Source organism: Nerophis ophidion, linkage group LG01, assembly GCF_033978795.1.
Source record: "Nerophis ophidion isolate RoL-2023_Sa linkage group LG01, RoL_Noph_v1.0, whole genome shotgun sequence".
Classification (NCBI taxonomy): Eukaryota; Metazoa; Chordata; class Actinopteri; order Syngnathiformes; family Syngnathidae; genus Nerophis; species Nerophis ophidion.
In genome coordinates, this window is record NC_084611.1 from 40,073,709 (window position 1) to 40,097,196 (window position 23,488).

Sequence of the window (23,488 nt, forward strand, 5' to 3'; positions counted from 1 at the left end):
ATTTCAGTAGGCCTTTAAATAGTTGGAGTACAATGTTATACACTACGGAACATGTGGTTGTTTTATTACCCAGGCTGAGAAATGCAACGCTCCATATCGAATCAGCTCGTAGCTACGATGAAGGAGCGTACGTGTGTGAAGCCACCAGCACACTCGGTCACAGTCGAGCAACAGCAAAACTCACAGTCGCTGGTAAATTTTTGACGAAGTCACAGTTAAGCTCTTCCTTTTGCACTGTGGATATAGCTGTCAGTTGCTGAAAGAGTTTTTCAGGGCCTTCATAGTATCGTGCTTGGGGCGGGAGGGATTGGACATTATGGATGTCATCCTTTGTCAGTAACATCCTCGATACTGTCTTGTTGGAAGCCTAAGACAGTGTCAGCTTTCTTCATCAGTTTGTTAAGTCTGTTGCTGTGTCTACCCATGTTTACCCCACCCTTGCAAACGGTGGTATAGAACACTGCAGTGTCATAAAAAGTACAGTGTTGAAGGATGTTGATATGTTTAAGAGTTCTTCCTTTTTACATAGCCATGTTGAAAGTAGCTAGTACTTTTCCTTTGTGTATTCTACCGGTCTCTCTTTGTCTTCAGATCCCAGGTTAGTGTCGTAAACCGTCGGAATGTGAAGCAAACCCCCACGTCTCTCTCACCTTATGGTGCTGAGAGGAGGCGGAGGAGGGCTTTCTTTTGTGTGAAAAGTGTGTTTTTCCCTTGGAATGCCAGATCAACTAGAGAAGCCGCTATGAATGTATCGGATAAGTTGACTTCCTAAAGCTTCAGTAAAACTTGAAAATATTCCAATTCTGTCTCGATGGTCCTTCTTACTCAGCATATATGTCATCAAACGAATTTGGGATTGACCAGTAACTTAGATTCCCTGGGAGGAAGAACTGATCCGACGCAACCATAGCAATGACCGGAAAACCCTGATCCCAGGTATCTAGACTAAGACTTAGACTTAGACAAACTTTAATGATCCACAAGAGAAAATGTTCCACACAGTAGCTCAGGTACAAATGATGAACGATGATTTAGGAGTCCACTATTTGTATGTCTATTCCCTGGATATCCATTAGTGTGGATGGTCAAGCTAACCACCGACAGTTAGTCACAAGCTCCTCTGTCTTACTGGTTTTCAAGTGCAGGTGATTACGTGCACAGTATTTGACGAAGCCGGAGATTACTTTCGTGATACACCAGCCACCACTGCGGAGTCGTCCGAGAACTTCTGCAGATGGTAGTGTTTGGGGTTTGGCCTTAAGTCTGAGGTGTAGAGCGTGAACCAGCAATGAGAGCCCCTGTGCTGCAAACTACCCCATTCGAAGAACAATCGCGTGGCCTCAACTGCTATGGTCTGTCAGTGAGGGAATTGATGATCCATACCGCCAGGAGGTGGTAAACTCCCCCCTCTTTCAGTTTCACCCACAGCAATGTCGTCTGGCTAGAGTTAAATTGCTGGACAAGTCAAAGAACATGACTCCCACCTATTTGGATAACGTGGCTTGGGATGTGGGGGATTTTTTCAGAGACAGGTTAAGGTTGAAAATGTTGTGGACAACACCAGTGAGCAGCCTGGAAATGATGCCATCTTGACCGCTAGCTTCCCTGACCTTCCCAACTCTCTCCTCACTTGATCCAGACTGAATCTTTTCAGGCTGATCCCCACTTCACAGGTGTTTTTTATCCTCCAGTCCAGTTTTTGCTTGTCGTCCTTTTTACCCTTTCTGATCTTATACTTAAGTTTCCACGGGACTCCCCTAAACTCTTCGTTCAGGTGAAATCCCTCTTCTTCTCATTCAGCAGGGCCTTCAGTTCAAAAGTGACCTAGGGATTGTTGTTGTGAAAACTCTCTCTTCACTTGATCCAGACTGAATGTTTTTCAGGCTGGTCCCTACTTCACAGGTGCTTTTTATCCTCCAGTCCAGTTTTTGCTTGTCGTTCTTTTTACACTCTCTGATCTCATACTTATGTTTCCGCGGGACTCTCCTGAGCTCTTCGTTCAGGTGAAAGCCCTCTTCTTCTCATTCAGCAGGGCCTTCAGTTCAAAGGCAACCCAGGGTTTGTTGTTGGGAAAACACAACAACTTCTTGGAGGGCACGGTGTTTTCTACACAGAAGTTGATGTAGTCTTTGGTGCACAAAGTCAGACTGTCAATGTCCTCTCCATGTGCGTTGCAGAGTATATCCAAGTCTGTGTTGTTAAAACAGTTCTCATGATCTGTCACAACAGATCATGTGTTTTTATGGTTATTCATGTTGCCAGTGCTCCTAAGCCTCCCTTAATTACAAACCCCGTTTCCAAATGAGTTGAGAAATTGTGTTGGATGTAAATATAAACAGAATACAATGATTTGCAAATAATTTTCAACCCATATTCAGTTGAATATGCTACAAAGACAACATATTTGATGTTCAAACTGATAACAATTTTTTGTTTTGCAAATAATCATTAACTTTAGAATTTGATGCCAGCAACACGTGACAAAGAAGGTGGGAAAGGTGGCAATAAATAATGATAAAGTTGAGAAATGCTCATCAAACACTTATTTGGAACATCCCAAAGGTGTGCAGGCTAATTGGGAACAGGTGGGTGCCATGATTGGGTATAAAAGCAGCTTCCATTAAATGCTAAGTAATTCACAAACAAGAATGGGGCGAGGGTCACCAATTTGTCAGCAAATTGTCGAACAGTTTTAGAACAACATTTCTCAACAAGCTATTGCAAGGAATTTAAGGATTTTACCATCTACGGTCCGTAAAATCATCAAAAGGTTCAGAAAATCTGGAAAAATCACTGCACGTAAGCGATGATATAGTGTGTAAAGGATATCACCACATGGGCTCAGGAACACTTCATAAAACCACTGTCAGTAACTACAGTTGGTCGCTACATCTGTAAGTGCAAGTTAAAACTCTACTATGCAAAGCGAAAGCCATTTATCAACCACACCTAGGAACGCTGCCAGCTTCGCTGGGCCCGAGCTCATCTAGGATGGACTGATGCAAAGTGGAAAATTGTTCTGTGGTCTGACAAATCCACATTTCAAATTATATTTGGAAACTGTGGAGGTGGTGCCCTCCGGAACAAAAAGGAAAATAACCATCCGGATTGTTATAGGCGCAAAGTTTAAAAGCCAGCATCTTTGATGGTATGGGGGTGTATTAGTGCCCAAGGCATGGGTAACTTACTCATCTGTGAAAGCACCATTAATGCCGAAAGGTACATACAGGTTTTGGAGCAACATACGTTGTCATCCATGGACTCCCCTGCTTATTTCAGCAAAACAATGCCAAGCCACGTGTTACAACAGCGTGGCATCGTAGTAAAAGAGTGCAGGTACTTTCCTGGCCCGCCTGCATCCAGACATGTCTCCCATCGAAAATGTGTGGCGCATTATGAAACGTAAAATACGACAACAAGACCCCTGACTGTTGAAAAAATTAAGCTGTATATCAAGCAAGAATGGGAAAGAATTCCACTTTCAAAGCTTCAACAATTAGTTTCCTCGGTTCCCAGACGTTTATTGAGTGTTGTTAAAAGAAAAGGTGATGTAACACAGTGGTGAACATGCCCTTTCCCAACTACTTTGGCATGTGTTGCAGCCATGAAATTCTAAGTTAATTATTTTTTGCAAAAAAAAAAAAGTTTATGAGTTTGAATATCAAATATCTTGTCTTTGTAGTGCATTCAACTGAATATGGGTTGAAAAGGATTTGCAAATCATTCTATTCCGTTTATATTTACATCTAACACAATTTCCCAACTCATATGGAAACGGGGTTTGTACTTTTTCCTGTTGCTCGGAGCATTGAGCGTTCCACACTTGGTTCCGTTTCATGATTAGTCGTTTCACCTGCTACCGCCCTAATAATGTCTCTTTTTAGGCCTACGGCACCTCGCAAACGGTTGCATTGTTCGCTCCTCTCACGACAAGTTGGGGTTTTCTTGTTCTCGCCACGTTTAGGTGTTTTCTTTCTCACGTTTAAAGACATACATGTTGTTGGCCCTTGGCGACTGTGTGATTCTTTCACTGCCAATATCACTAGCGTCTTAGTTTTTGTAATTTTCCCTTGCCTTGGATTGAAAAGACTTCTCTTACCTGCAAGCTGTTTTCCTGCCCGTCCTTCCATGTCCTGGGGACACAGTCATCTCTGCGGCGCCGCCCGGACACAGCAACGGTCCCTTAACTCATCCCAGTCCCTGTCTTTCCACTTCATCACACTTGTTTTTTGTGGTGGCTATTTTCTCACCAATGGTGTGTAGTGTGAGCGGCCGAGAGGGGGGAGACAGGGCCGCCTTAACCGAAGGGGAGGTTGTTTTTCTCACCCCCAAACCTCAACAAACTCCCTTATCCTCAACACCCCTCACCCCAAATTTTTTGGGGAAAAAACTCAATTCATGAAAATATTTTCTTTGTGGCGGGCGAATGCACGTTTGTGCACGTGTGTAATGGACCCGAGTGGTAAAATATTAAAATCCAATAAAAATGTTGCTTAAAACCAATATAAATATTAAAAACCCAATGTAGTGAGAGCAGCCGTCCAAAATAAGGGAAGATCATTAGACTCATTCACAATTTATTAAAATGCAAATTAAAAAAAGTCAAGTTGACAACACTAAAAATACCAATTGGTAACCAATGTGGTGAGGGCAGAGGTGGGACCAAGTCATTGTTTTGCAAGTCACAAGTAAGTCTCAAGTCTTTGCCCTCGGGTCCCAAGTCAAGTCCCAAGTCAAGACAGGCAAGTCCCGAGTCAAGTCCAAAGTCAAGACTGGAAAGTCTCAAGTCAAGTCCCAAGTCCTGCATTTTGAGTTTCGAGTCACTTCAAGTCATTTTAACAATAGACTAATATATTTACACAGATTGTGTATGCATTCAAAACGCTGTATGTATTTATTATTAAAAAAAATTATGCTGACATTGCACTTCATAATAGCACTATTAACCAGTTATTTTAAACATTTAACTCATTCCTTTACAGAATGAACACATTTGAAAAAAACAAGTGCAACTGTACTTACTTGCACAAAGGTGTTAACATTGTATTTCCATGGCATATTGCATTGTAACTAGTTCCACAGCAGTTTTTATAATGTTCTTTCCTTATCTCATTGATCTCATCTTATACTGTATGTGTGTTGGTGTGTGCGTGCACATGAAAAACATAACTACATGAAAATAACAAGGAACAGAGTTGTACTTTTTAGATTTCACGGCCCTATGGAATATGTACACATATTCTTAATATAGTATACATTTCAACTGACCTTTATTTGACTATGTTTGTCTTTTTGTAGGTGGCTGAAATACGCGGTGCTGCTGACCACCGTATAACGTTACGTTACCGTTTGTGATAGATTGACTAACGTAACACTATGTGTAGGTACCTCATGAAACCCTGCTTGAAAAAAATCACTTGACAAAAAGTATGAACAAGGTAGCGAACTGCAGTGGACGCAACAGATTGTCGTGTTTGCAATGACATTGTAACCATAGACTTATTATAAGTAGACGCAGCATTGGCTGCTGTGATGCGAGCAATTTGGCCGCCATCTTGAAGTGGTGATGAGGAGCCAGCAAGCAGCTTAAACAGACAGTTGACAGGTAGAAAACAAAGATGCTGGGCTGGTGTTCAGCGTTTTCCTGCTCAAATGAGCGGTCTATTGAAAATAGGAATCGGGGGATTACTTTTCACAAGTAAGATTGAACATTAACATGGTTGTATTTTGTGAAAAGAATATTACCACAGAGTTGAGAAGGAGCAAATATCTTCCATTTGTATGTGAAAATCACAAAGAAATCTTCCGGGGGAGGATGACCCCGCCCCTACAGGTATTTGGTTTACAAACTTTCTGCCCCACCTAAAACTAAATTCTCCAGCCACCACTGATTATGATGCATCCTCATTTTAGGCAAAGTATAAGACAATACTTTCTTAACAGTATAATTGTAACCAGGACTAAGTCTTCAAGTAACAATATTAAAATACTAACATTGTTGGGTAAGACAGAATTTGCTTTTATTCTGAATCCAGTGAAACAGATTTTTGGTTTTAGCTGATATAAAGACTTTCAGATCTTTATATATGTTTATGTTTAAGTATTTGGCAGACGCTTTTATCCGAAGCAACATACGTGAAAAACACATTTAAAACAATCACTGTAAACATGATCATTTAAGGGAAGAATGTAATACAAAATATTAATACAAAGTGTCAAGACAGAATAAACTCTCTGCTGTTGCAGCAACAGAGATACAGTCTATAAGATATATAGATATCTAATGTATTGTTTATGTAGGATATATGCATGTATATATAACGTAATCATATTGTTTCTTCACCTTAAAAATAGCTGACCGTTTTTTCCCCCCTTTTTGGGATTATTATTCCCAGTTTTGATCTTGGACGTCTGATCACTTATAGCATATAAGAATATTCCACTACTGTTAAGCAAACAATGAACACGGCAAAAAATGTGTCCTTTATCATAGTTACACGTATGAAATAAAAGTGTGTGAATATCAGTGGTATTCAGTGAGGTAAAATTAATTAAATGCGCCGACAGTTCATTGCTCCTGCCAAAAGAATTGCACTGAGTGGAAGGGATCACCACTCCAAGATGGCGGCCCCGCGTCACGTCAGCGCCAGTAGGCAATAGCGCTCGATGCTGCGTACCCTTATAAGATGTCTATGGTTCTAACGTTAGCAGTGAGTTTACAGCCTCACTGATTTAACTACACAGCAAATAAAAGTTACGTTACTCAGCCAATAAATGTTAACTTACATTCAAAACTTACCCTTCTTTGTGCATCTTCAAATGTCGAACGAAGTTGGAAGTTGTTGCGTCTTTGTCTGTAATCTTCGAACGAACCGCATGCTTTGCATACTGGAATTCGTTTTTTGTTGACCAAGTAGTAGTTATAATACCCGAACGAAACAATTTTTGGCATCATTTTTCCTCATTGGCGTGTTGTATGACAGCTCTTCTTTGTTGGTTTTCATGCAATTTGATTGGCTGAATACTGTGTGATGAAAATAACGTGGATTTAATTTGATTGGCTGTTGTACTGACAGGTAGCGCGCACACTGTCATCGCACACCCGCTGACAGACACGGACAGATACGGAGCGCTCCTGAAAACCTTATTAATCGTTGGGTTTTGGGGAAAGTAGCAAGTCATGTCAAGTCAAAAGGCACAAGTCCAAGTCAAGTCACAAGTCTAAGTCAAGTTGCAAGTCTTTTTACATGTTGTCAAGTCGAGTCTAAAGTCATCAAATTCATGACTCGAGTCCAAGTCATGTGACTCGAGTCCACACCTCTGGGTGAGGGTACAGTCACGACAGGCGTAGTGGGTCCGTGTCGTGGCTCCGCCCACTTCCACTGCGTCCTCCTGCACACACAAGTAAAACAAAGGCAGGCCACGGGGATAAAATCATCTAAAACCACGGAGACGCTATCCGGGCTGACGTCACACTTACACGCAAGGCAGGGTTTCTCCTGCCTCTGCTGTACTTGAGCGTCAAAGTATTGGGTACGCCCACTCTCCTCGCCAGTCTCCGGTCACTCACGGGACCTACGTGGCCGTACCCGTCCTGCTCCGCCTCTTCGTCGCTCCTGGGGATCACCGCAGGTCCATCCATCCATCCATCCATCCATCATCTTCCGCTTATCCGAGGTCGGGTCGCGGGGGCAGCAGCCTAAGCAGGGAAGCCCAGACTTCCCTATCTCCAGCCACTTCGTCTAGCTCTTCCCGGGGGATCCCGAGGCGTTCCCAGGCCAGCCGGGAGACATAGTCTTCCCAACGTGTCCTGGGTCTTCCCCGTGGCCTCCTACCAGCTGGACGTGCCCTAAACACATCCCTAGGGAGGCGTTCGGGTGGCATCCTGACCAGATGCCCGAACCACCTCATCTGGCTCCTCTCAATGTGGAGGAGCAGCGGCTTTACGTTGAGCTCCTCCCGGATGGCAGAGCTTCTCACCCTATCTCTAAGGGAGAGCCCCGCCACCCGGCGGAGGAAACTCATTTCGGCCGCTTGTACCCGTGATCTTATCCTTTCGGTCATGACCCAAAGCTCATGACCATAGGTGAGGATGGGAACGTAGATCGACCGGTAAATTGAGAGCTTTGCCTTCCGGCTCAGCTCCTTCTTCACCACAACGGATCGATATAACGTCCGCATTACTGAAGACGCCGCACCGATCCGCCTGTCGATCTCACGATCCACTCTACCCCCACTCGTGAACAAGACTCCTAGGTACTTGAACTCCTCCACTTGGGGCAGGGTCTCCTCCCCAACCCGGAGATGGCACTCCACCCTTTTCCGGGCGAGAACCATGGACTCGGACTTGGAGGTGCTGATTCTCATTCCGGTCGCTTCACACTCGGCTACGAACCGATCCAGTGAGAGCTGAAGATCCCGGCCAGATGAAGCCATCAGGACTACATCATCTGCAAAAAGCAGAGACCTAATCCCGTGGCCACCAAACCGGAACCCCTCAACGCCTTGGCTGCGCCTAGAAATTCTGTCCATAAAAGTTATGAACAGAATCGGTGACAAAGGACAGCCTTGGCGGAGTCCAACCTTCACTGGAAACGTGTCCGACTTACTGCCAGCAATGCGGACCAAGCTCTGACACTGATCATACAGGGAGCGGACTGCCAGAATAAGACATTCCGATACCCCATACTCTCTGAGCACTCCCCACAGGACTTCCCGAGGGATACGGTCGAATGCCTTCTCCAAGTCCACAAAGCACATGTAGACTGGTTGGGCAAACTCCCATGAACCCTCAAGAACCCTGCCGAGAGTATAGAGCTGGTCCACAGTTCCACGACCAGGACGAAAACCACACTGTTCCTCCTGAATCCGAGGTTCGACTATCCGGCGAAGCCTCCTCTCCAGTACACCTGAATAAACCTTACCGGGAAGGCTGAGGAGTGTGATCCCACGATAGTTGGAACACACCCTCCGGTCCCCCTTCTTAAAGAGAGGGACCACCACCCCGGTCTGCCAATCCAGAGGTACCGCCCCCGATGTCCACGCGATGCCGCAGAGTCTTGTCAACCAAGACAGCCCCACAGCATCCAGAGCCTTAAGGAACTCCGGGCGGATCTCATCCACCCCCGGGGCCTTGCCGCCGAGGAGCTTTTTAACTACCTCAGCGACCTCAGCCCCAGAAATAGGAGAGTCCACTACAGATTCCCCAGGCACCGCTTCCTCAAAGAAAGACGTGTTGGTGGGATTGAGGAGGTCTTCGAAGTATTCCCTCCACCGATCCACAACATCCGCAGTCGAAGTCAGCAGAACACCATCCGCACCATACACGGTGTTGATAGTGCACTGCTTCCCCTTCCTGAGGCGCCGTATGGTGGTCCAGAATCGCTTCGAAGCCGTCCGGAAGTCGTTTTCCATGGCTTCCCCGAACTCTTCCCATGTCCTAGTTTTTGCCTCCGCGACCGCTAAAGCTGCACACCGCTTGGCCCGTCGGTACCCGTCCACTGCCTCCGGAGTCCTATGAGCCAAAAGAACCCGATAGGACTCCTTCTTCAGCTTGACGGCATCCCTCACTGCTGGTGTCCACCAACGGGTTCTGGGATTACCGCCACGACAGGCACCAACAACCTTGCGGCCACAGCTCCAATCAGCCGCCTCGACAATAGAGGTTCGGAACATGGTCCACTCGGACTCAATGTCCCGCACCTCCCTCGTGACATGTTCAAAGTTCTCCCGGAGGTGTGAATTGAAACTCTCTCTGACAGGAGACTCTGCCAGACGTTCCCAGCAGACCCTCACAATGCGTTTGGGCCTGCCAGGTCTGTCCGGCATCCTCCCCCACCATCGCAGCCAACTCACCACCAGGTGGTGATCGGTAGAAAGCTCCGCCCCTCTCTTCACCCGAGTGTCCAAAACATAAGGCCGCAAATCCGATGACACAACTACAAAGTCGATCATGGAACTGCGGCCTAGGGTGTCCTGGTGCCAAGTGCACATATGGACACCCTTATGTTTGAACATGGTGTTTGTTATCGACAAACTGTGACGAGCACAAAAGTCCAATAACAAAACACCACTCGGGTTCAGATCCGGGCGACCATTCTTCCCAATCACGCCTCTCCAGGTTTCACTGTCGTTGCCAACATGAGCGTTGAAGTCTCCCAGTAGGACAAGGGAATCACCCGGAGGAGCACTTTCCAGTACTCCCTCGAGTGTACCCAAAAAGGGTGGGTATTCTGAACTGCTGTTTGGTGCGTAAGCACAAACAACAGTCAGGACCCGTCCCCCCACCCGAAGGCGAAGGGAAGCTACCCTCTCGTCCACTGGGTTGAACTCAAACGTACAGGCTTTGAGCCGGGGGGCAACCAGAATTGCCACCCCAGCCCGTCGCCTCTCACTGCCGGCAACGCCAGAGTGGAAGAGGGTCCAGTCCCTCTCGAGAGAACTGGTTCCAGAGCCCTTGCTGTGCGTCGAGGTGAGTCCGACTATATCCAGCCGGAACTTCTCTACCTCGCGCACTAGCTCAGGCTCCTTTCCCCCCAGTGAGGTGACGTTCCACGTCCCAAGAGCTAGCTTCTGTAGCCGAGGATCGGACCGCCAAGTGCCCTGCCTTCGGCTTCCGCCCAGCTCACAATGCACCCGACCTCTATGGCCCCTCCTATGAGTGGTGAGCCCATTTGAGGGATGACCCACGTTGCCTCTTCGGGCTGTGCCCGGCCGGGCCCCATGGGAACAGGCCCGACCACCAGGCGCTCGCCATCGTGCCCCAACTCCGGGCCTGGCTCCAGAGCGGGGCCCCGGTGACCCACGTCCGGGCGAGGGAAATCTGGGTTCATTTCGTTGTAATTCCATAGAAGTCTTTGAGCTGCTCTTTGTCTGATCACTCACCTAGGACCTGTTTGTCTTGGGAGACCCTACCAGGGGGCATGAAAACCCCCAGACAACATAGCTCCTAGGATCATTGGGACACGCAAACTCCTCTACCACGGTAAGGTAGCAGCTCAGAGAGGAGCTGCTACCAATCGCCCTCTGTCCACAGAACCACATTACCAGCGTACAACGCACGAGCCTGCAAGTCCACAGCCCAAGGCAGTTGGATGTCCCCACAGATACACAACACACGACATTTACTTAGGAGGCAGAGTTTCCTCTGCCCCTGCGTGTTGTGGGTTTCTTGGGCTTCGCTCCGGTAGCCTGCGGGGTCTGCTGTATCGTCCGGGGGGTTCCTTCCCAGCCTGCGTGCGTCCACCCGGTCGCTCTTGGCAAAGCCTGTCGATTCTTCCCCGCTCCTGGCAAAGCCTGTCGATTCTTCCCCACTCCTGGCAAAGCCTGTCGATTCCCTCCGTCGACCCTTGTCTCTCGCTTCCTCCTCCTGTCGCTCTCCTTTTAAATGTGCAGTCCGAATGCTCCACAGGTGCGTCTAATTTGGCACTTTGGTCGATAGGGGCAACAAGCTAAAATGGGCAACGTCTTAAAATGCCAGCAAAGTCCACAAGGAGTAAACACATGCAATTAAAAACACAATCAAATTCCAAAGTGTAAAAACATGCAATTAAAAATCCACAGCAATAAAAACACTGCATGGCACTTTCATTGCATGGCAATGAAACATAAAAAAATGAAATCCCCTACTTGTGTCCCATCACACGTGTAATAGAAATCAGCAAACTTCAAGAAATGTGCTGGAGATCTGGGAGATGGCATTTGCTTTTAGTTCAGTAGTAGAAGTACATTGGCCTTTCACACCCACCCAGCTCGGAGCAGTACAGAAAAACAACGCAGCCGAGAGAGAGTACACGATCGCTCGACGAAGCAGAGTTGTTTGTAATTAACAGCTATGAACTCCAAAAATTGCATTCTGCCGTCAATATCGGGGGCCCCCAGCTTCAGCCCAGGTATTCCCATGAATTAAAGCGGCCTTGGGGGAGAGAGGGTTGGATTTGAATGCTTCATTGACATTTGCATATACCAAGTCCAAGTTTATTTATTCCGGCACTTCTTGTACCTAGTGACCGTGGGCAGCGCAGCAGAAAGAATGGCATGGTTATAGAATAGAATACAATAGAATAGAAAGTACTTTATTGATCCCTGGGGGAAATTCAGCACCACAGGGTTATAGTCACTAGAGATGAAGAGAAGTGGGTGGTTAGTCTGCAGCTTAGACACCATGCTCTATATGCGCTCACGTACAGCAGCATCTGCTGAGGCATATCAAAAATTCTAGGGGATGTAAAGGTCTGGTACTGACTGCCACTCGCTCAATGTTCCTATTGCATACAATAGCTGTTCTTTAACCGTGATGTGATTAGGATTTGTTTTTTAAAAACATCGTCAATCCCCCTCATTTCCTCTACCCGCTCTCTGCCATTTTCCGCGCAGCTGAGTCAGAATCCATCCAGGGAGACCAAAGTCTTCCAATATATGTTCATTCAGCCGGAACTCCGTGAAACACATGATGCTGCTCTCTTTGTAATCCCACTACATCCTTTTCAGTGCTGTCAGCTCGTCCATCCTGCTCGAGAGAGAGTGAATGTTGCCCATAGCAACCGATGGTAAACACGGTTCAAACCTCAGCCTTCTCTCTCTACGCTTAACGCCAGCTCGGCAGACTCGTCATTTTCCTCGGTAATCTCCTGTTTCTTTGCGGGAATTGCAGTGTAGGAGAGAGCTAGCAGCTGGTCCCTGGTGTAAACAATACAGCCATGGCTGAAGAGATACCCAAGGCAAATTCAAAAAGTCCAAGAAAAGATTATTTCAAGTCGTACAAAATTCACAAGAGTTCCCTTCTTCACTGTGCAATCCAGTAGGGGTTGGAACCAAATAGTAAAAACACATGAAAAGATGAGGAAAACAATAAAAAACACACAGGAAGACAAAAAAACACAAAGGGCATCCTTACGTTCTTCTTATCCTTACCTCATACTTGCTAACCCTCCTGGATTTTCCGGGAGACTCCCGAAATTCAGCGCCTCTCCTGAAAACCTCCCGAAATTCAGGCGGCCAAGCCCCCTCCATGCGAAGCCGAGTGACGTGTCCACAGCCTGTTTCCACGTCCGCTTTCCCACAATATAAACAGAGTGCCTGCCCAATGACGTTATAACTGTTGAATGATCGAGGGCGAGTTCTTGGTTTCTTATGTGGGTTTATTGTTAGGCAGTCTCATTAACGTACTCCCAGCGCGGCAACAACACACAACAACAGCAGTCACGTTTTCGTCTACCGTAAAGCAGTTTGTCTGCCAACAGCAATGTTGTGACACTCTTAAACAGGACAATACTGCCATCTACTGTGCATGCATATGTGACAATAACATCTACGGCTTTTGGAGCAGTGGTTCTCAACCTTTTTTCAGAGATGTACCCTCTGTGAACTTTTTTTTAATTCAAGTACCCCCTAATCAGAGCAAAGTATTTTGGGTTGAAAAAAAAAGATAAAGAAGTAAAATACAGCACTATGTCATCAGTTTCTGATTTATTAAATTGTATAACAGTGCAAAATATTGCTCATTTGTAGTGGTCTTTCTTGAACCATTTGAAAAAAAATCTATAAAAATAACAAAAAACTTGTTGAAAAATAAACAAGTGATTCAATTATAAATAAAGATTTCTACACATACTGCGATGAGGTAACGACTTGTCCAGGGTGTACGCCGCCTTCCGCCCGATTGTAGCTGAGATAGGCACCAGCTCCCAAAGGGAATAAGTGGTAGGAAATGGATGGATGGATAGCTGTAAATATACTCCTCCCCTCTTAACCACGCCCCCAGCAATGCCCCGCCCCCAACCGCGCCCCTCGGAATAAGCGGTAGGAAATGGATGGATGGATAGCTGTAAATATACTCCTCCCCTCTTAACCACGCCCCCAGCAATGCCCCGCCCCCAACCGCGCCCCTCGCCCAACCCCCGACCACGCTTCCCACCCCCCCAACCCCCACCTCCCGAAATCGGAAGTCTCAAGGTTGGCAAGTTTGCCTTACCTACCCAAGTATGTGTTATGTACGTGAGAGTTGGAAGGAGACGACACCACGAGGAACTGAGGTTACTAGGATTATTGTAACCTTTGATGATCGTGTGGGATAAGTATGCTACTCTATGTGTTGGATGCAGGATTAGGTGTAAAATTAACCATGCGGTAGGAAATGGATGGATGGATAGCTGTAAATATACTCCTCCCCTCTTAACCACGCCCCCAGCAATGCCCCGCCCCCAACCGCGCCCCTCGCCCAACCCCCGACCACGCTTCCCACCCCCCCAACCCCCACCTCCCGAAATCGGAAGTCTCGAGGTTGGCAAGTTTGCCTTACCTACCCAAGTATGTGTTATGTACGTGAGAGTTGGAAGGAGACGACACCACGAGGAACTGAGGTTACTAGGATTATTGTAACCTTTGATGATCGTGTGGGATAAGTATGCTACTCTATGTGTTGGATGCAGGATTAGGTGTAAAATTAACCATGTAAATATTACAAGAGGATGTTGTACATGCGTGATGGATGAAATCTTCGTCAGACCAAGAGAGGCACAAGGGAAGTCCGGGGACAGGCAGGACGTCGAGAGCAGAAGGCAAGCATCAAAGTCTGAGTCCAGGCGAGAGATCAAGGATCGAGGAAGGCAGTCCAAAATCCGGGTGGAGGTCGTTATACAGCGCTTGAACACAAAGGACAAAAAGGGCACTGCAAGGAGGACAAGCGACATAAGTCAACAAGCGAGAAAAGGGGGCACGAAGAACAAGAGAGGGAAGCCGGAGACGTGAATGAATGCTTACTACGAGAGTTAACAACGTTCCACCGTTAGTTCCAAGGACTGACTGGTTCTTATGCTGTCCTCCTGATCGCTCCCAGGTGCGCTGATAGCTGACAGCCTGCAGCTGCGGCAAAGCATGTGCGTGAGGCGTTTGGCGTGTGCGGTGGCGTGTCCTGGCATGCTGCCAGACAGTGTGGGAACTTGCTGCGGGAGAATTTTGGGTTTAAATCCACGCTGTGACGGTATGCCAGTTTCTAGGATTTGGACAACAATCAGCCGAGCAACAAGCCACGTCATTTGGAATCTGTTGATCTATGAGCTAACATTTGATTTAATTGTGCAATTATGATATCAAATATCTTGTCTTTGTAGCGCATTCAATTGAATATGGGTTGAAAATGATTTGCAAATCATTGTATTCCGTTTATATTTTCAATTTCCCAACTCATATGGAAACAGGGTTTGTATATAACTCCATCCATTTTCAACTGCTTATGACCTTTGGGGTCGCGGGCGGCGCTGCTGCCTATCTCAGCTACAATCGGGCGGAAGGCGAAGTACACCCTGGACAAGTCGCCAACTCATCGCAGCTCTATATACTACAGTATATAACTGATAACTGTTAAACAACCAGGGTAGACTTTAAGGTAACCATTCCAGTTCAGATAAAAGAGCATGTGCAATCAAAATGAAGTGTGTTATTAATCTGCGTATATACTTGATTATTGCAGTATTTTTTTGTCATTAGTTACATGGGTTAACGCGTTATTATTGACATCCCGAGTAAAAATATAATTTTATTCTCGTACCATTATGACCTCTTTTCTCATTTGTCCTGAAAACTTGTAATGTTCTACAATAACACAACTTTACCCTTGTTATAACATTAAAAACTTTTCTTTTCAATTTTTCTTGTAAAATGATGACTATTCCCAACAATACAACATAATAAAATATATTTTTTAAGTTGTATTAATATATTACATTTTTTATGAGAAAAAATGTAATTTTATCATCATAAAAATATTTTTTTTTACATAAATTCTAATTTTATGAATATATGAAAATAAATCTTTTTCCAACCTGATACACTGTTTAATCGATAAAAAAAAGATCGCAATCTTGTTAAATGACAATACTTTTTTTTTTTACTAAGGTAGATACTTTACAGTAATTCTGCAAATATTCTTTTCACCATAAAGCATGACTTTAGTCTTGAAAATTGACACTTTATTTATTTATTTAAAAATGTATTCTTGTGAACATGTATTTTTTTCTTCCATTTTCACGACATTATCCTCATAATATATTTTTCATTCTGCTAACACTGGTATTTCTAGCTCTGATACTTCTTCAGACAAGTAGTCATGCTCAACCTGTTTTCCAAAACCAAAAAACACTTGTTGCTTTTCAAAGGGTTGGTTCTCATCATAATAACAACTTTATGATTGTTTTCTAATTACTGTGATTGCATTACTTCATTTTTAAATTGAAGTCATTATTTACCTGTCCCTCCTCCCCCTCCACAGTTAGTCCCATTATTGTGACCTATGCGGGTCAGGTGACGTGCAAGGTTGGTGCGTCAGCAGTTCTGCCCTGCGTTGCCGTCGGGGTTCCACCCATCTGGTACAACTGGACCCGGGGCGCACCAGAGATAAAGCAGCCCATTGGCACCTCTGACAGAAAACACATCGATGGTGAGCGTCTTTTAAGTGACAAGCAGTTGAATTGCAGTCATCAATCAATCAAATCAATCAATCAATCAATCAATCAATCAATCAATCAATCAATCAATCAATCAATCAATGTTTATTTATATAGCCCTTAGTCACAAGTGTCTCAAAGGGCTGCACAAGCCACAACGACATCCGCAGTTCAGCACCCACATAAGGGCAAGGAAAAACTCGCAACCCAGTGGGACGTCAAAGACAATGACTATGAGACACCTTGGAGAGGACCGCAAATGTGGGTAATCAACCCCCTCTAGGGGAGACCGGATGCAATGGACGTGGAGTGGGTCTGACATATTATATGTGAAAGTTCAGTCCATAGTGGCTCTAACATAATAGTGAGAGTCCAGTTCATAGTGGATCTAACATAATAGTGAGAGTCGTGTCCATAGTGGATCTAACATAATAGTGAGAGTCCAGTCCATAGTGGATCCAACATAATAGTGAGAGTCCAGTCCATAGTGGATCTAACATAATAGTGAGAGTCCAGTCCATAGTGGATCCAACATAATAGTGAGAGTCCCGTCCATAGTGGGGCCAGCAGGAGACCATCCTGAGCGGAGACGGGTCAGCAGCGCAGAGATGTTCCCAACCGATGCACAGGCGAGCCGTCCACCCCGGGTCCCCACTCTGGACAGCCAGCACTTCATCCGTGGCCCCCAAACCTGTGCCCCGCCATCCACAAGGGAGAGGGGGGCAGAGCAAGAAAAGAAAAGAAACGGCAGATCAACTGGTCTAAAAAGGGGTCTATTTAAAGGCTTGAGTATACTAATGAGTTTTAAGATGGGACTTAAATACTTCTACTGAGGTAGCATCTCTAACTGTTACCGGGAGGGCATTCCAGAGTACTGGAGCCCCAATAAAAAACATTCTATATGGGAATCACTAAAAAGCCAGAGTTCTTGGTGAACAATCTGTTGTCTCTTTGTGATCAAGCAGAAGATGGCGCTCTGCATCTTTCGAACGTGCAGTGGTCAGACGCAGGCGAATATTTCTGCACTGCTGGGAACCGGGCGGGACGACACAAGAGACGTACCATCCTCAGTGTCACCGGTATGTTGACAAATCAGGATTTTTTTGGGTTTTCATTTCGAATGAATAATGAACAAATAACCTAAAGAAGCTTTAAGTATGAGGCTATACGCCCGTTCGCTTTTGCTCAGAGTCTTGTTGATAGAGTCTACAAGATGCGCTTCCTTCCTTCCGTCCTCAGCTGAACATCACCTGCAAGATGGAGGGCAGCAGACAAGGGCGGTCTTGTCTGCCGTGAGTAATTAGCCGGTTGTGACACGCCTCTGTGGCTTGGCTCAATGTCAGCAAGTGTGTTCTGTGAAAATATCGCTGTTGTATGTTCAGTGCTTCTCTTACCATGTGTGGCGAAATGCATTTGCCGCAGGTTTTGTGGCACACGTCCACTTTCCCTTCACACAAATCATCACACCGCTTTACCTTGACTTTTAAAAAAAAGTATTGAGACACCTCACAAAATCAATCAGTGGTCTGACTTTACCCTTTAGTCACAAAAGTCTTCATTTTACCTTGACGTGCTGGACAACTTTTTCCAACTTTTTGGGTTTAGAGCAGACCTGGGCAAATTAAGGCCCGGGGGTCACATGCTAAACTTTTCAATCCGGCCCGCCGGACATTTCCACATATTCTTTTTTAGATCTGTAAGATGGAAAGTGTAGCTGCTAAATATGATGTGCAGTGATGTTTTCTAATGACCGTAAGTCTTCAACTGTACAAAGTATTTCAATGGTTAGAATCTGCGCCTTTGGATGATATAACAGTTACTATGGTAATCTAATGAGTTACTATGGTAATCTAATGAGTTACTATGGTCATCTAATTAGTTACTATGGTAATCTAATTAGTTACTATGGTCATCTAATTAGTTACTATGTTAATCTACCTCACAACAGCTTAGACGAGCCACCGATCAGTGTGGGAGGGAAGCGTTTCCACAGACGCAGAAGGATATTTTCACAGTAAAGTTCTAAAGCTTAGTGATATATCAGATATATCAGATAAAAGGTGGGTTTATTTTGTACCCTTGGCGGTCATATTTCACTGTTTGTTGCATTTTTCTTGCGTTTCACTTGATTGTAAAATATGTCGATAGAAAGGGGGTGTGACGTACAAATTTTGTCAATTTTCAGTGTTTTATCGTTCATAGAAAAAACGGTCAACATCACTGACATCACTATTCGGGCAAATCTTTCTCCTTCTCCATTGAATTTTAATGTGGGCAGTCGGTGCTCGGCTGTGTTTTGTCAGTTTGAGCCTGTGTCTATGCCTGAGCTTAAAGGAATAGTTGACAAACCAAAACCCTCGTCCTGTCCCACAGACCCAGTACCCCCTCACTTTTTTAAACAAGTCAGGGACTCTATTGGCTTGTCTGTTAGGGACATCATCAACAGCAGCTTGATTTCTGGCAGTGTGCACTCTTTTTGTAAAGGAGTTGTTGTTGAGTCTTTGATCAAAAAAACAGGTCTTGATACCACAAGTTTGTCAAATTATGGGCCCATTTCTCAATTACCTTTTCTGTCAAAAATTTTGGAGAAATGTGTTTTGGTGCAACTGCAGCCTTTTTTTTAGATGAAAATGGCACTTTAGATCCATTTCAGTCTGGATACAAAGCTTTGCAAAGTACTGAATCTGCACTTTTAAAGGTTTTTAATTATTTGCTTTTAATGTCTGATTCTGGCAGCACTTCCATTTTAGTGCTTTTAGATCTTACAGCTGCCTTTGACACAGTCGACCACACAATTCTTCTAGAGCGCCTGAGAGACTGTGCGGGTGTCAGGGGGACTGCGTTAGAGTGGTTCAGATCCTACATGTCAGAAAGGTCCTTCTCTGTCAGGCTGGGGGACGCCACCTCTTCTTCTGCTCCGCTTTACTGTGGTGTTCCCCAGGGATCTATTCTAGGCCCCATCCTGTTCGCTCTTTATCTCCTCCCTCTTGGAGAGATTTTAGGAGGCATGGAGTGTCTTATCACTTTTATGCGGACGACTGCCAAATTTATATGCCGATTTCAAAAGGCCACGGCCCCCTGACACCCCTTCTCAACTGTATATGCGACATCAAGGCTTGGTTAGCCCAGAATTTTTTAATGATGAATGAGGGAAAAACTGAAATATTAGTTTTCGGTCCAGCCCTCACTGACTTGGAACCATTGCGAAATGATGTGCGTCCCAAGGTCACGAGCCTTGGGGTCACTATAGACAGTGATTTTAAACTTGACAAACAAGTCAATGGCGTTTTAAAACCTTGTTTTTATCATCTTCGTTTTTTAGCAAAGGTAAAACCGTTTTTTTATCTTTTAACCTTTTAAAACCAGTCGTGCATGCTTTTATTTCAAGTCGCCTGGACTACTGCAATGCACTCTATGCTGGCAGTAGCCAAAAAGCTCTCTCCCGGTTGCAGTTAGTCCAGAACGTGGCAGCACGACTTTTAACAGGGGCCAGGAAACGCCAGAATATAACCCCAATCCTTGAGAGTTTGCACTGGCTCCCTGTCCATTTTAGAATTGATTTTAAAATCTTGCTCTTTGTTTTTAAAGCTGTTCATGGACTGACACCTCATTTTTATCTCGGACCTCATCCAAATATACAATCCTGCGCGCGCTCTCAGGTCCAAGAGCCAGCTGGTGCTCAAAACCAGACTTAAAACCAGGGGAGACAGGGCCTTCTCTGTGGTCGGCCCTAAGCTTCGGAACACTCTGCCCCTCCATATTGGAACTGCTCCCACAGTGGAGTGTTTTAAGTTTCGTCTTAAGACCCATTTTTATTCTCTGGCTTTTAACACTACTGAGTTGTGTGGTCCTCTGTTGCCCTCTGTGTTTTAAAATTTTGATTTCTATTTACTGTTTTAATTGGTTTCACCCTTAAACTTGTTTTTAATCATATTTATTTTATATTGTTTTTATATTGTTTTTATATGTATTTATTTATTTTATTTTTTTTATTCAGTCATTGTTGGTGCTCAGGATAGTATTTGAATGTTGTTTTTAATATTGTTTTGCAGCACTTTGGAAACATTTTGTTGTTTAAATGTGCTGTATAAAAAAAGTGGATTGGATTGGATTGGACTGAGGCAGCCTCTAAAATGAGTGGTCACATATATAATGCAAAGCAAGTCCAGGATGCACAATACGTGACGGAATGTGCTGTGGCCTTGTGATTTCGCCTTGTCTCTGCTTCGTCTGCGTGCTGTTGTCTTATCTGCGTTGAGGTCCTTGAAGTCCTTGGCTGTTAGCGGCTTTGTGATTTCACCTTGTCTCTGCTTTGTCTGCGTGCTGTCGTCTTATCTGCGTTGAGGTCCTTGAAGTCCTTGGCTGTTATTGGGCTAAAACAATGATAACATCTGTGGCTGAGGCCACCCCTCAGACAAGAAGTTTTTGTCCTTGCACAGATAGAAAAAGTACAGCTTAAGCACAATAGCTAATAACCATAGCAACAGACTTTAAGCATACTAAAGTTGTGTGATAATATTCATACATGATTATTTTAACAATTTCTTCATCTTATAGAGCAACAACACCAGCGATCGGTCCCAACATCATCCTTCCACTAATGCCAGGAAGACACAGAAGCCTCACATGCAGGAAGAGTACAACATGGCCAAATTATGTACGTGCTGGAAAGTCAATAAAGTTACACAATGTAACCTCTTTCTCCTTAAAATGTTAGACTCGGTTATGAATTGACCCTAATCCGCTGTATTTTGACATCCCAAGGTTATAACTTCTCCAGTTCCTTTCAGGCTCATCATCACACTGCGATAGGACAGCAAACACTCTACCAAAAGCTGAGATAAGGGCCCCTCCCACGATCTCGCCTTCGGTCCCTCACATGCAACCTCCCATGCTGCCGCCTCCTCCCTACCCCAAATTCCAAATCCTCAGCACTCGAAAGCCGACGACCGCCAAGCCCCTCTTGTATTCGAGGATCCATCATCATCTAGCGACACATCTTCAGCTACAAGTTGGGGAGAAATTATCAGCAGAGTCCAGTTCTAAAGGTCTTGATGGTCACAGTATGGAATCTTTACAAGAAACTCTACTGAGTGGACATTTACCGACTCCTGAGGATCAATCCTCGACATCACAAATCAATTTACATCCATCAACAAGCCACGGTTCTCAAACAAAACTGGTCAGAACAAACCGTTCTTCCATTACAGTAACTTCTCTTTTTCCCAAGTTCCAATTGGGTCTTACACCAACACAGCATCCTGAATCCCAAATACCAAGTCTAACCTCAACAAAACTATCCATAGAAACACCTCCTACAGACTTTAACTCATTGCCTCCTCAAACAGATTCTTCACCTTCTGTCTTTACTCATCCTCCTGACCCCTCAACATTGGATCCTTTGGAGAGTTTAGGTCAGTTAAATGCTAGTCAACCTCAGCAGCGTCGCCCAGTGGAGACGTCCAAAGCAGAAGACAAGGAGCAGAGGAACACCTCGCAGTCACCTATGACCAGCAACCACCCACAGTAAGTACAACACAGCCAACCTGGTGCCACCAGAACTCATATTTGATTTAATCCAGTGGTGTTTTTGGATGGGAAAAAGACGTTATGGCAAATTATATAAGTAAGGCTTCTATCTACAAAGGCATCCAATGCTGATTGGCTCTGATAAAGCGATCAGAGGATGGAAAAACATTGACGTTATTGTGCCTGCTAGCTGGCTTTGGAAAGCGAATCAGAAATCTAATTGGTTAAAGACACAGCCCCATTGGTATTGTAGTTTAAGTGACATTCGCTTGCACTCCTGATTCACACATAAAAGCTATTAACTGGATAAAACAAACAAAACTGGTTGTTCTGGATGGAACAAAACCTAGCATTTTTCATGACAGGAGGGAGTCGCAGCTTACTGCGAGGATTGCAAACAGACTATTCCGGACCAGGAATGAAGGTAGGAACATATTTATTAATCTAGACTCAAGGATACAAAAACTAACACTTAGACAGAATTACGGACAAGAAACTAAAACTCGCTAACTGTGGAATGAAAAAACAAAACTTACTTGGCCTAGCATGAAGCGAACAATCGCATGAAAACAGGCATAAACCTGTGGCATGAAACGAGCATGCAACAATCAACACAGAGCAAGAATCTATTGCATGAACAGAGCAAATACAGAGTAGCGTGAACTAAGCAAGAAAGGAGCAATGTCACCAGGACGACTAATTGGCAAAACAGGCTTAAATAATAGTCTCTGATTAGAGCAGGCGCGTGATCCGAACACATGAGGTAGGTGGAACTAATGAGTCGTCATGGAAACTAAAACAAACAAGAGTGCACAAAAACAGGAACTAATGGAGTCCAAAACTTACAGAACATAACTAACAAAACATGATCTGGATCGGCTTCACGGTGGAAGAGGGGTTAGTGCGTCTGCCTCACAATACGAAGGTCCTGCAGTCCTGGGTTCAAATCCAGGCTCGGGATCTTTCTGTGTGGAGTTTGTATGTTCTCCCCGTAAATGCGTGGGTTCCCTCCGGGTACTCCGGCTTCCTCCCACTTCCAAAGACATGCACCTGGGGATAGGTTGATTGGCAACACTAAATTGGCCCTAGTGTGTGAATGTGAGTGTGAATGTTGTCTGTCTATCTGTGTTGGCCCCGCGATGAGATGGCGACTTGTCCAGGGTGTACCCCGCCTTCCGCCCGATTGTAGCTGAGATAGGCGCCAGCGCCCCCCGCGACCCCGAAAGGGAATAAGCGGTAGAAAATGGATGGATGGATGATCTGGACCACGGATCATGACAGCATTTAAGTTTTGAACGTGCAGTCGCCATCAAACTTGTAAAGAACATGTCATGGCTGTCTTGAGTTTCCAATCATATCTAAAACTCTTATTTTTGTGTGAAAGAGTGATTGGAGCACATACCTTGTTGGTCACAAAAAACGTTCATGAAGTTTGGTTCTTTTATGAATTTATTATGGGTCTACTGAAAATGTGAGCAAATCTGCTGGGTCAAAAGTATACATACAGCACTGTTAAT

The 23,488-nt window shown here is 44.9% G+C and overlaps 1 protein-coding gene across 1 annotated transcript in view; it reads left to right on the forward strand.

Moving 5' to 3' along the window:
- LOC133554236 (uncharacterized) overlaps positions 1 to 23,488 on the forward strand; it is a 65,824-nt gene that overhangs the window by 25,340 nt on the left and 16,996 nt on the right. Inside the window, exons 10-15 of the mRNA XM_061902729.1 lie at positions 74 to 192; positions 16,268 to 16,435; positions 17,408 to 17,521; positions 17,682 to 17,734; positions 21,000 to 21,099; positions 21,233 to 21,968. Coding sequence (XP_061758713.1) covers positions 74 to 192; positions 16,268 to 16,435; positions 17,408 to 17,521; positions 17,682 to 17,734; positions 21,000 to 21,099; positions 21,233 to 21,968 — 1,290 coding nt within the window. The remainder of the gene's footprint in view (positions 1 to 73; positions 193 to 16,267; positions 16,436 to 17,407; positions 17,522 to 17,681; positions 17,735 to 20,999; positions 21,100 to 21,232; positions 21,969 to 23,488) is intronic.